Source organism: Diadema antillarum, unplaced genomic scaffold (genome assembly GCF_040938485.1).
Source record: "Diadema antillarum isolate AM-2024a unplaced genomic scaffold, OU_Dant_1.0 seq00000248_RagTag, whole genome shotgun sequence".
NCBI classification, from domain to species: domain Eukaryota; kingdom Metazoa; phylum Echinodermata; class Echinoidea; order Diadematoida; family Diadematidae; genus Diadema; species Diadema antillarum.
In genome coordinates, this window is record NW_027271292.1 from 1,105,775 (window position 1) to 1,118,471 (window position 12,697).

At 35.7% G+C, this 12,697-nt stretch overlaps 1 protein-coding gene across 1 annotated transcript; it reads left to right on the forward strand.

Annotated features, from left to right (window-relative positions):
- The first annotated feature begins 10,596 nt into the window (after nt 1-10,596).
- Nucleotides 10,597-11,689, forward strand: LOC139729603 (allatostatin-A receptor-like). Its single transcript, XM_071640531.1, has one exon. The coding sequence runs from the start codon at nt 10,667-10,669 to the stop codon at nt 11,687-11,689; it is 1,023 nt and encodes a 340-aa protein (XP_071496632.1). The 5' UTR covers nt 10,597-10,666.
- Nucleotides 11,690-12,697: the final 1,008 nt, after the last annotated feature.

The following is a 12,697-nucleotide window of genomic DNA, read 5'->3' on the forward strand; positions in this document are numbered from 1 at the left end:
TGACGATTTAAATGTTTGAATTGATCTATCACAACAATGGTCACGTATGAAATATCACTGATAACGTTAGATCCTCTGTTACACAGCGAAATGTTTTTTTTTTCTGAAGGGTTCTAAAATAAGTTGAATTAGAAATCATATTGTAATGTTGAGACAAACGCACATCAAATGTCATCAAAAAGATCGCTGTAGCAAACAAGCAAAACGGCGAAGCTGACAAAGTTTGTGTTCTATTGTTATTAGTCGTGGTTTTGCACATAAAATTTATTGCATCAAAATATCACTATTTCAAGTACTAATTATTGATGGTCGATTTCGTCGCCGACAGCCAAATACAGGTCATTGAGAACAGACGTATAGACGTGTATTGAGGATACAGCCTTTTTGTTTCTTCATCTATCAAATAGCATTAGTTTCAACAATCTTATTTTCATACACATTTTGCTGTTATGTTTAAATGGTTTGGGAACGGGTAAGGTCCTTCCAATATCAACATCAAATCATTTAAAGCACTGCTAATTTTCAAACCAATTTAGCGCTGATATTGGTGATGGTTATCTAAAATAGATTATTGTGTTCGTGTGTGTTTGTTTGGGTCAAAAAGGATTTTGTTTGTTTGTGAATGCGGTTTTTTACGTAGATTTGAAGTGTTCATTAGGTAAAGAAGGTCCCCTTGGTAATTATTTACCATGATAGACTAAAAATTTAAATCTCTGTACCTCTTCAGACAGCACGCTTATAACTTAATGCTGCTTTTCCTTCTCATTTTTCTTAAAACAAAATAGATCAATAGAACTTTTAAGAAACGCCAGTCGATATCAGATTTGAGCGCTTCATAAGATCACGGTAATTTTTGTTCCTTACCAGATAGCATAGTCGTATTTTGAGAGCTTAACGTGAGCAATGGTATACTTCTGAAGTCTGTATTATGCTTTATGGTGCCCAAATCCCCCTTAATAATAATAATAGTAGTAGTAGTAGTAATGATGATGGTAATAATAATAATAATAATAATAACAATAACAATGATAACGATAGTAATAATGATAATGATAATAATAACAACAATTATAATAGTAATAATAGGTAACATTTAAAGTGCTCTATACTGGCGTTTCTATAAGCGCGTTAATATGAACAGCTGATGAAGAAAAAAATGATTAAGATATAGCATGTAATTACCAATATCAGTATAACCAACAAAATTACATTTGATTAAATAGATAAGTCTAAAGCAGTGTCGAGCTTATCTACACTTTCAGCGTTTTGAATGTAAGAGGGAGTATGTTCCAAAGAGATGGAGAAACAGGAAATCCCCTATCACCATAATGGGTACAAGTAGGAGGACCATAGATAATGATAATTGCAGAGTAGAGATCAGGTTGAAGTGGAGGAGTGGAGAGGAATTAAGTCTCTTACATCGTAATTTTTAATCGTAATTCCCACTCACAGTCGATCATAATATTGTAGATTAGTGTCAGTAATCATTTGATACTAATTTTAGAAACATTTACCTCATCACCAACCTGAACCTGGTGTGCTGTGTAATATGTTTCATGAGAACTTACCATCGTACGAAAGCGAGGGATTTCTCTCTCGGTGAAAAATCACACGCAGTAGAAATTTCCATGGCATAACGCACAAACAAATTGTAACCGACTCGGTCAGCCCTTAACTTTTCTCGTTTTTATAATTCCGTGTATTTTATTTCATTGCATTTCATTTTATTTCATTTGACTCATTTATTGTTCATATCATGGATATTTGTTTGGTCCACATAACATTTCCGTTGAGATGGCCAACTCGATCGCTTTGTCAAACCTTTGAACGCTATTATTTTATCCAATTCAATTCAATTACCTATTGTCCATATAAGGATATTTGTTTTGTTTCATGCTTTTAACAAAAAATATACAATTCAATACATTAACAACATCGAAATTACATGTAAGACATGAGGAAAACATATATATTTTTTGTCATCGTTAAAAAAACTCACAAAATATTATTTGATATATCTATATCAACATTAATAATCAAACATCAACATATTGGTATGTCTGGCTATATGTACTGTGAATGCAACTATTAATACTAAACTGATTCGGGTGATTTATTTCCATGTCTTAAGGGTACAATAAAATAATACATTTATAACAAAATTGTATCTTTTCCTGTGTACGTTGTATACATACTTTATTAACGTGGCAAAGGGATTGCGCTAAATTATATTGTCACTGTGACTGATGAATGCTGTTTGTGCAATTGAGATATTCATCAGCTATCTTTTAGTCACATGCTCATTGTTTGGTTTGAGGTCGCGCCGAATCAGATTAGGGTGATGTTCGTTATTCCGAAGGTTCATTAATCCGAAAAAGAAATAAGGCTTGTTATTCCTAAGTTTCATTAATCCGGAAATTAAATACGAAGGTAAGTTGTTATGAGTCTTCGGAACATGAATTAGAAGATATAGAATTAGATGGTATATAAATTATATATATATATATATATATATATATATATATATATATATATATATTAATATGTATACACACACATTTAGATTAATAATCATTTACAAATAGGGCCTATATAACAACCATCCCACTCTCGTGAATTGAAATTCGGATCCTACCTCCAAGAATTCTTACCTATCATTTGTGTTTTTCTGATTTCTTTTTTTTTATAGATTAAGTCTGATTGCTGTCTTTACACTCTTTGAAAACCACTAAGCGACTGTAATACCAAAATATTTGTACAATATTTTTGCATATTGTTGATGTAACGACCGAAAATTTGTCATAGATGGGTGATTATGATAATCAAGCGCCTGTGATTTAATTACAATAATGTCTGAATGTTGTATTCACAAAATGTTACGGATTCTGGTTTTGTAATAACATTCACTGGAATTAATAGACAAAAGTAGACTACAATAAACATATTAATGATCATCGATTACATCAGGTAAATCTTACAAATTGCTAAATCTAATACATGTATACTGCATAATATCCATAGCACCGCATGCAAGTATCGACACGGAAATATATAGGGTAAGAAAAAAATTTCACTAACATGGCCTTTCAGACTTAAAATCAATATTCACATTACATATAGCTGTATATATATATATATATATATATATATAATTATATATATATATATATATATATATATATATAATTATATATATATATATATATATATATATATATATGACCCTGCTTCACAAAACCAACAAAAAGTCACCAGACATGGATTTTCAGTTAAGGATAGATTCAGAAAGAGGAGACTCTAAGCTTTAAAATGATGTATAGCTCAATTGAAATGGACTCTCCGAACCTATCTGAATATTGGAAAGAAAACACACACTCTGGAAAAATGTGGACCGAGAAAAGAGGATCTGAAGTACAGGGTCTATCTGTCTATTCTTAATCTTTCACAAACCGTGCTAGCTGTGCGATGAATGTGACAAAAAACAGGATGTAAACTACTGGGGCAACAACAATGAAGGGATTATCAAATTAATCTGAAATTTAGCATGCTCTATTAGCACATTTTGGCCATGAATAAATGCTAACTTTCAAAGCAGTAGCGTTATCTCTTCAAAAGTTATCGGGCTTGAAAGTGAAGAGTGTGCAAGGGTTATCAAGAAATGAAAGGGGGCCTCAAAAACATACCTGATCTCACTGACTGTACAAAAAAGGGTTGTAGAAAAACAGCTGAAAATGCACTTTCTCATTCATTTTATGATTTGGAATAATTTTGGAATAATGTAGAAGAAGGGTAGTTCTTTCAAGAAATATAAAAAAGGCTCAATATTGACTTGGTTGACCTGTTTCACCTCTGTTGAGTCCCCACGTAAAGTCAAGGGGTGCGACTTTTTGTTCGTTTTTGAGATGCACGGTCACATACATATATATATATATATATATACACATATATATGCATTTATGTATATATATATATGCATATACATATATATATATATATATATATATATATATATATATATACAATGTATATACCCATGACACTACGAGCAAGTATCGACACGGAAATATATAGGGTAAGAAAAGTTTTTCACTAGCAAGACCTTTCAGACTTAAAATCAATATTCACTTTTTGTACTCTTTCTTGGGTACTCTCAACTCGCGGGATAAGTATATTATATTGGTTGTATAAAAGAGAGTTCCGTTGTACAATGCCTTTAGAAAATGATAGAAAGCACAGCAAAAGAAAGAGCATTAAATACGACACAATTTGTGGGAGAAGATCGATAAAGTGTCTAGCGAACAATACAGATGCATTAGGTGCTTCTAGATGCAATGAATATAAGTGAGTATATAGCAGCTATATGACTTTCGTTACTTCTGAAATGTCTTCAAAATAGTCTTATATTTCTTAGTTTTTTGTCATCGCGGGAATGTGGCACAGAGAGAGGCACTGCAGAGTGCCATGTAAGATATTGATGACTCTGAATGATTTCAAGGGTCACATAGTATTTTCCAGAAAATAAGATACATGTAGATATAATTGTAAGTATAGATTGTGCGTAGTTTCTAAGTTTTGTCTCGTTGTTTCTTGTTTTGATTAAAGCGATGTTATTCGTATGTACAATATTCATCTTGAAAGTATGTTTATCTCTTTGAGATTTGGCCATGCGCTTTTACACTGTGAAAAAAAGAGTGATATTTCATTAAACAGATAAAAAAGGTTGAGAAAAAAGACAAAATCACTAATATTTGAGTAAACATTATGTCCATTATAACTGTATTGTAAACATGATTATGAGTTGTGTTATTAAGTAATTTATCGAACTTTTCAGTTGTAGACCCTGAAAGGTTAAACAGGGAATGGGCTGATTTATCGAGTTAGTGGAGTTGCTACAGTTATTCCCTGAAAATAAAAGTATCAACGTGTTACTCAGCGTTACTACACATACATCGTGTTACTCAGTGTTACTATACACACACACACACACACACACACACACATATATATATATATATATATATATATATATGTATATAATGCTTGTGTGTGTGTCAGTGTTGTGCAAGATATACTATACATTGTTATTCTTCTAATGGTGTATTGTATGAATTAGCAGATCAGCTGAACAAAATGAAAACAAGTGCAGCTCAGTTACTTTAAAAAATGTTTGGGAGTGATTTTGGTTTGTGATGTTGTAGGTCCTTACTGTATTATCAACTTGGCAATGCATGAACATAATTAATGTTAGCTAGAACTTCATAACGCCTCCTCTTACAACATAGATAAGTGGATTAATCACATGATTGACCAACATTTATCTTGTCTTAGTAACGGGGATGAAAAGCTTGAGACAGTCTGTGGATGGTCTTGTGACAAATACTTATAGCAGCCAACACAAATTTGATTAAAGCGCCACACCGGTACTTTCAAGAATCTTGGTGTTCATGGTTTCATGTGGTGTTTGTTCACTTTATAGGAGTAAATTAAATCATACACACAAGATTACACACACATACACACACACACACACACATATATATATATATATATATATGCAGTAAAATTTGTCTATAGACACCCAAGGGGGACAAAAAAGTGACCGTTATAGACAGGCTGCAGCTATGGACTAGTTCTTTAACAAGTTTTTTTTTTTTTTTCTCGGAGGGAATTGTTTTTATTGGCCATAATCTAATTATACGGCGGGTTGCCGCTATATACAGGTGGTCCCTAAGACAGGATTTACCGTATATGATATTATATTTATGTATATATATATATATATATATATATATATATATGCATTGACACCACCAAGCACAGATGCAATAGGCTAATGGAAAAATATTATAAATATATATATATATATATATATATATGTATATATATATATATATATATATTTACATGTTAGTTGAAGAAAACTCGCGGCAGCCCAAAAAAAAAAGAAGAAGAAAGAAATGATAATAAAATAATGAATACAATGTATATGAACAAATAAATAAATGAATACATAGATATAACAGAACATCAACAACAAGAACATAAAAAAATTTCACCTACCTCTAATGACTTCACTGGAATATACTGGCTTTTTTGAGCCAATTCTCTTTAAGATCTCGATCCTTCTGTTCCGTTCTTTACATGAGACAGTACGGAGCTACCTTCAGGAGCTTCTCCTTGAGTACAAGAGACTTGATTTCTTCGTTCATCCACTGCTCACACCCTTCGAGTTCCACGTAGGCAGCATTCATGGGGGCAACAGAGCTTTCACCCAGTCTGGTTCTTTTTTTTTTCTTAGTCCAATAAATCTGGAGTTTTCTTTTCAATCATGGCTCTTTCAAAAAGATGCCTCACCTTTCTGAGCCAGCAGCGTTACTGCTTGTGTGTCAGAAGACCTTATCATTAACCACTGTGATAAAAGATTTGAGTTACATAGCCAAATTATTCACTAAAAGTCATTATTGTCTTTGAGCTTCTATAAAAACCAGAACAGCGGTTCACATCTCTTACAACAACACACACCAATCATAGTTCACCAGTGAGCCAGTAATGTATCTATTTTTTTTTTCCATGGAAAAGAAGAAAGCGGGGCTCTGCAATATGTGCTCTACAAATCTCTGTCTAGAAGGTTTCGGATACTCCACACCACTGCTTGATCATGTTGACCGCTGGCTTGGCCACTGGGTGACGATGTCGATGTGGCTAATCATCTGTTTTAAATCTTTTACAGGAGGGAAATATCTAGAGGACTCTTTGAAATCTTTAAATTACCATTGCGTATCAGTCCTGGGTGCTAGGTAACGTATATGTCTTTATGGGTATTATTGCCCATTGTGTAGCCTCTTTCACTGTTTGCTTCCTTCAATATACTTCGACATCAGTCTAATGAATGTGTTCAAGAAGATCTCCTGGTTTTTGTTATCTTTATTGTCTGCACTTGTCCTGACTATCGACAGCGAGCTGCTAATCCTTGCATACCGCTTCCCCACTTCTAGCTTGGCCTGTGTGATGTCAGCTGCTATTCCCTTGATTTACCCAAACCTATAAATGAAACAAGAAAGAATGAAGGAAAAGAAAGTGGAAAAACAAACAAGTAACACAGCTCTTATTATTATAAGCATGTTTTGTGCTTAGATAATGTACAGTGCTGCCAACTTAAGGAAGATAACGCGGAGCAAACAGGAAGTAATTCTGTGTACCACATGCGACCCAGTAGGCTGGAGGAAACCTGAACCATGGACTTTTGTAGGCAATTGTCAGAATATGAAGAGAATTTCCAGTTTCCCGGGAGCCTGTTGTCAATTTAGAGATATTTAGCAGCTCTGTATGTAGACAATTTTAACATGAGGTGATATCTCACCTCTTTATTCAGTGTCACAAGTCATTATTCTGGGAAATATTCATCATTTGTTTGACAAAAGGCACCAAAACCATTATGGTCATCTCGGACATGTCCGATGTCAAACTGGTGACTTTCAGTAGGCCTATTGCTTGATAACAGGTTATACCTCTCATCAATGAAACACTCAACAAGGAGCAAATTGTTTCTTCAGTTTCTAATGCACAAAATGCATATCAAGAGGATCATTCGACTGGCATGGCATGGCTTGGTAATGTTTTCATCCAGGTTCATGTAGATTGTTCCAATATTGCATATTATTATCCATATTACAGAGGATTTTTAGAGCCCAAATACAAGTGTTATTTTGTCGACGAACATCATAACCTCCGATCCACCTAGAAAGTTTGTTGAACTCGACCAATATTTTATTTTTTTTGCCGAGGCGACCAATATTTAAAATATTGGACGGCAAGAGGGGGATTCCCCAAAGTTTTTTTATAAACTGCACCGTGATTGGCTGAGATATATACGAGATGACCTGAAATATGAAGTAAAAACGTCTGTGATTGGTCAATCACGAATTAACTAAAATATCGTTTTTTTCTAAAATTCTGTGTTTATACAAACAAAGTATATATCAATTAGTTGAAATTGTTTTGCATACAATTTTTCAAAATATCACTTTCATACCAGGAAATTAAATTTAGGTTTGATGAAAACAAGAATGGCGACGATTGATCAGCTCAGCGCTACTGCTAGATAGCCCGCGCGCGATACATGTAGCCGGCCGGCCACCGTCGCTTGCATTTGCATGCATGTTACGTTATGTGCATAGTATACAGTAGGCCATAGGACTACAGTACGAGTAATTCGATCTTTCACGATCTACGGAAGATGTGGCGTGAATTGTGTCTCAGATCTCGGATACAAGAACATCTAATTCTGGTGTTAATTAGCTAGATCTCGGCCTAACAGTAACATGACTGCTACCATGGATACATAGATCACTGTTTTATCAGGGAATGAAGTAGATTAACTTGCACTGAAGAGTGTACCATACCCCATGTCAGGATCAAGTACAGTAGCTAAGTAGGAGACCATACAGCACTCTGAAACAGAAAGGGTAAGTGAAAATATTCTTTGCTAAAATCCTCTGTAGGATAATAATGATAATATTAGATGTCCTATTTTCGATTAATACAAGGAAATATAGGACTCGCTAAGCAAAATATTGGACTCGTCTTCGACTCGTCCAATATTTGTGCATAGCTCGTCCAATATTTCCTTGTATTAATCTCAAGGCCATCCAATATTATATAATAATATGCTCCGCCCACAATTGCTCCGAAAATTGTGACAAATGCTCCGTGACATTTGTTACGCCGACACCTGCGCAATTTCTCAGCAAATTTTTGTCCGCTATCCGATATTTTATTTCGTAAGATCGAAAATTGGTAGTTTGTCTAAATATTTACATTCCATGACTCTTTGCAATGGTTGACGAATATTTTTCGTGTCATTAAGAATGGATTCTATGTTCGTTAAGTTAATCTTGCCTCTTTTTGGCTGCTGTGCAGAGCTTTTTGTATGTTTGTTTGTTTGTGTAATAGAGAATACGTTATCACACTCAGCAGTGCTATGAGAAACCATAAATGTTGTAAGTGCATTGCATCCGCAAGCATGATTTTGTGAATGACGAAGAACATGGTTGAAGTCATTAATTTAATTCTTTTATGACAAAACAAACTGACAAGTATCTCACATTAAAAGGGCTTGATCCTTCTCAGAAAGTGGGACTAATAAAGATAGGAAATCGCTGTAAATGTAAGCTACACAAATACTGACAATATTACAAAATGATTGCGGGGAACTTGTGGTCGAAGGATTTGTCCAATCAGTTTTGCTGCATCTATTCTTTAAAGGTATTGTTTACCATAAGCATGATAAGAAGCAGTGATTTAAAAAATGTGCCAGTTATCACATTAGTTGCATATGTCATGTATGTGTAGGTCAGTTGTATCACATCCTACCATGTAAAAATTTGGCAATAAAACCTAAAATATAAGGAGATATCACTGTTTTTCTCAAATATGCCATAACTAATATCATAAATGTTCACATTTTGTATATCTTACGATACTTAACATTGTTAACACTGATTAACCTTATCATATTTGAGTGTTTCTATTTGTAACTCACATGTAAGCTGGGTTTTGTTTCACCTGCAAATGGTAAATTATGCCTTCAAGCACCCATGATCTGTCCTATAGAAATCTTCCTTGCGTAATCAATAGCGATATCATCTACATTCTACTGAAAAGACAGCTGAAATAAGCATAGCGACCAGCTTACAATGGTCAGGTAGGGCTTATGGCTTTCACAAATTATTTTCTGCCATATTTTCAATCCGTGAACGTTTCTAAACAGCAATAACTATTATCAAATGGAAGGTTCTGAAGTGTCATTGTCGACTGAGGCAAGGGTGATATGAAGTTTCCCCAATGAGAACTCATAGAATAATTTCATTTTCCAGCGTTACGGGTTTTTCCACACGTTTGCTACAGAGTAAGGACACATGCAAGCATTGATATGCCGGAAGTTATCCCCCGCCCTCTCTCACCACCCATCTTCCTTCTTCTTCTTCTTCTTCTTCTTCTTCTTCTTCTTCTTCTTCATCATTCGTTATTTCTTCGTATTTCGTTTTCACTGAGTGACTGCTTCAGCTAAAAACCCATTGCCATTCAGTTTTGCGCATGCGCACCACTTTTGATGAATGCTTTATTGGTATAACTGGGTGATGGTTTATTGATTAGCCTCATTCGCCTTTGGTGCTAAGCTCAGATACGGACGATTCAGGCTTATTGGTGAGCATATCAGACCCCTGACTATCTACAGACTGGCAGATGTTTGCTAGGGTAAATACGTGGGATGAGGTTTTCCTTGGAGTTCATGACTCACTCAGGGCAGCTATGTATCTCTTCTGACGAGTTTTTTTTTTTCGAATTTGAGATTAATGAATCTAAACGCTTTCTTGTTTATATTACTCTAGAATCAGTGCATTTGTACTAAGTGTTCATTGAATCTATGTAACAAAATTGCTTTTCTATGTTTTTTGAAACAGGTTTGTCGATACATCCAAGCACAATGATGAAGACGGCATTAACTATGATGGTAATTCTTGCTGTTTGCCAGGAACACGTCTTTTCCGATTTCACCAGCACGTTGGCGAATGAGAATCACGACGAAGATCTATCTTACAATGTTACTCCTGGGCCCGAAGAAGCCAAAACGGGGCCCCAAACAGCGGACAGCGATCAAGGAGACATGCCTGGTCTACCAAGAGCAAAAGATCACCATGAAAACGTATCCATGTCACCCGGAATCTTTCCGACTACAGTCTCTTGGCAATGGATCCCAATCCACTGGACGTGGAACCTCGTCATCCAGTTGATATCCGCCATCGTGGGGATCGTAGGGAATCTTTTGGTCATCATTGTCCTGTTCCAGAGACGCGCCAAGAGCCGATCAATGGACACACTGATCGGTGGCTTAGCCGTGGCGGATTTCTTGACGTCCGTCTTCATCATCCCCATCCCTAGAGCGTCCTCTGTCCCTGAGACCTGGCAAGGTGAGGTCTATTGCCGGGTCGTAGACACTTTCTTTTTTCTATGGATCAGCATCACAGCATCTGCCTACCTGCTCATGGCTATCTCTGTGGAACGTTATCTGGCGGTGGTGTTTCCGTTGCAGTTTAACCGCTACGTCACAAGACATCGCGTCTCAACATCCATTGCTATCATTTGGCTGCTATCGTTTCTCTCAGGCGTGCATGTTTTCCTCGTTCACGGAGTTAGCGAGTTGACTCATTCATGCGTGGAAATGTACATGTCGCAAATGGCTCGTATCTTGATCGCGTATTACTGGTTTTGTCTCCGGCTCGTGATTCCATGTTTTACCATGATTACAACCCAGCTCCTTATTGCTCGCCAGCTCAACAAGAAGGCTGCCTTCTTTAACGATGCGGGCAACATCCATGCACTGGACGGGAGAAAACAGACACCAAGTTTTCATATCGTAGCCAGAAATCGTGTCATCAAGATGATGTTTATTGTCATTCTCATCTACATCATCTGTTGGAGTCCAAACCAGATAGCATACCTTGGATACAACCTTGGTTGGATACCAGCGTCTTACCTGAATAGTCCACTCCAACAAGTTTTGACAGTATTAGGCTTTCTCAATTCCTGCGCGAACCCTGTCATCTATGTTGCCCGCTACCCGGAGTTCCGGGCCGCTCTTCGGGACATGTTTACCTGCACATCACCCAAAGAAATTCCGCTGTTTTAGAAGGCGGTCAAACCTCCGAGTCATATCAGTGTCAAACGATGCACAAAGTAAAAACAAATAGCTAAAAAAACATTTCGTTAGGGCTTAGAGAATTAATGTCATGTATACTATTAAGTTACCGTATGTGAATTAAACTGTCACAAAGACCGTCACGCAATGAAAGGTCACTGGTGCTGTTCGATCTTTCGTGACATATAGCAGTATGATTTTATTTTGGTCTGTTGGATCCTATGATTTAGAACGAAATCAAAGAACTTTTTATTTTTTACATTGGGATTAACACGATTCATATGTCATTAAGATCGAAATAGCAAATGGGGTTCGGGACAACTAACTATTGTGTAGGCCTACTGTATAGATACATGGCTGCGTAAATAACCAGTTTCTGCACCAAAATATCGATGTGCGTCGATGCTACTCTTTTATCAAAAAGTGCTGTCGTTTCTAAAATTGTTTAAACTATTAGATTTATATACGCGATACCGTGTGTTCTTTGTTCGGCATCATAATAATTCGTAAGTACGTGTTTGCGGCTTTGTTTCAAGGTTTTGTTTTTGTTTGCTAGACGTAATGTGTTCAAGGCGTTCATTAGCTGACAGATTGTCTTCAATAATCATTCACAATATTGACTAAATTAAAGTCTCCGCCACGTATTAATACAATGTGCAAATAGCTTAACGGTGTTTGTTGGGATGTTTTTTTTTCTTAATCACGCAATACTTATGATAGGAAATTTAATAGTTCTACGGAACCACAAGTGTTTTGTTTCAAAAATATTTCCATTGTTTGAATTTAAGCTTAACGTGAGCAATGTTAGACTTCTGGCACCGAAATCACCCCTAATCATAATTTACAGTCACAATAAAATCACAGTTTTAGGAAAGACTGCGGGAGTGATTATTTGAAAACAATTTTAGACTACAGCAACAAGAACAACAAAAACAAAAAAAGAAATCACCAACTGAAAGCTGTTGAGTTGTGTCATAATCTTCGAGAGCTGAATATCTT

Coding starts and splice junctions, on each gene's coding strand:
- LOC139729603 (XM_071640531.1), top strand. CDS start 10,667: ATGCCTGGTCTACCAAGAGCAAAAGATCACCATGAAAACGTATCCATG.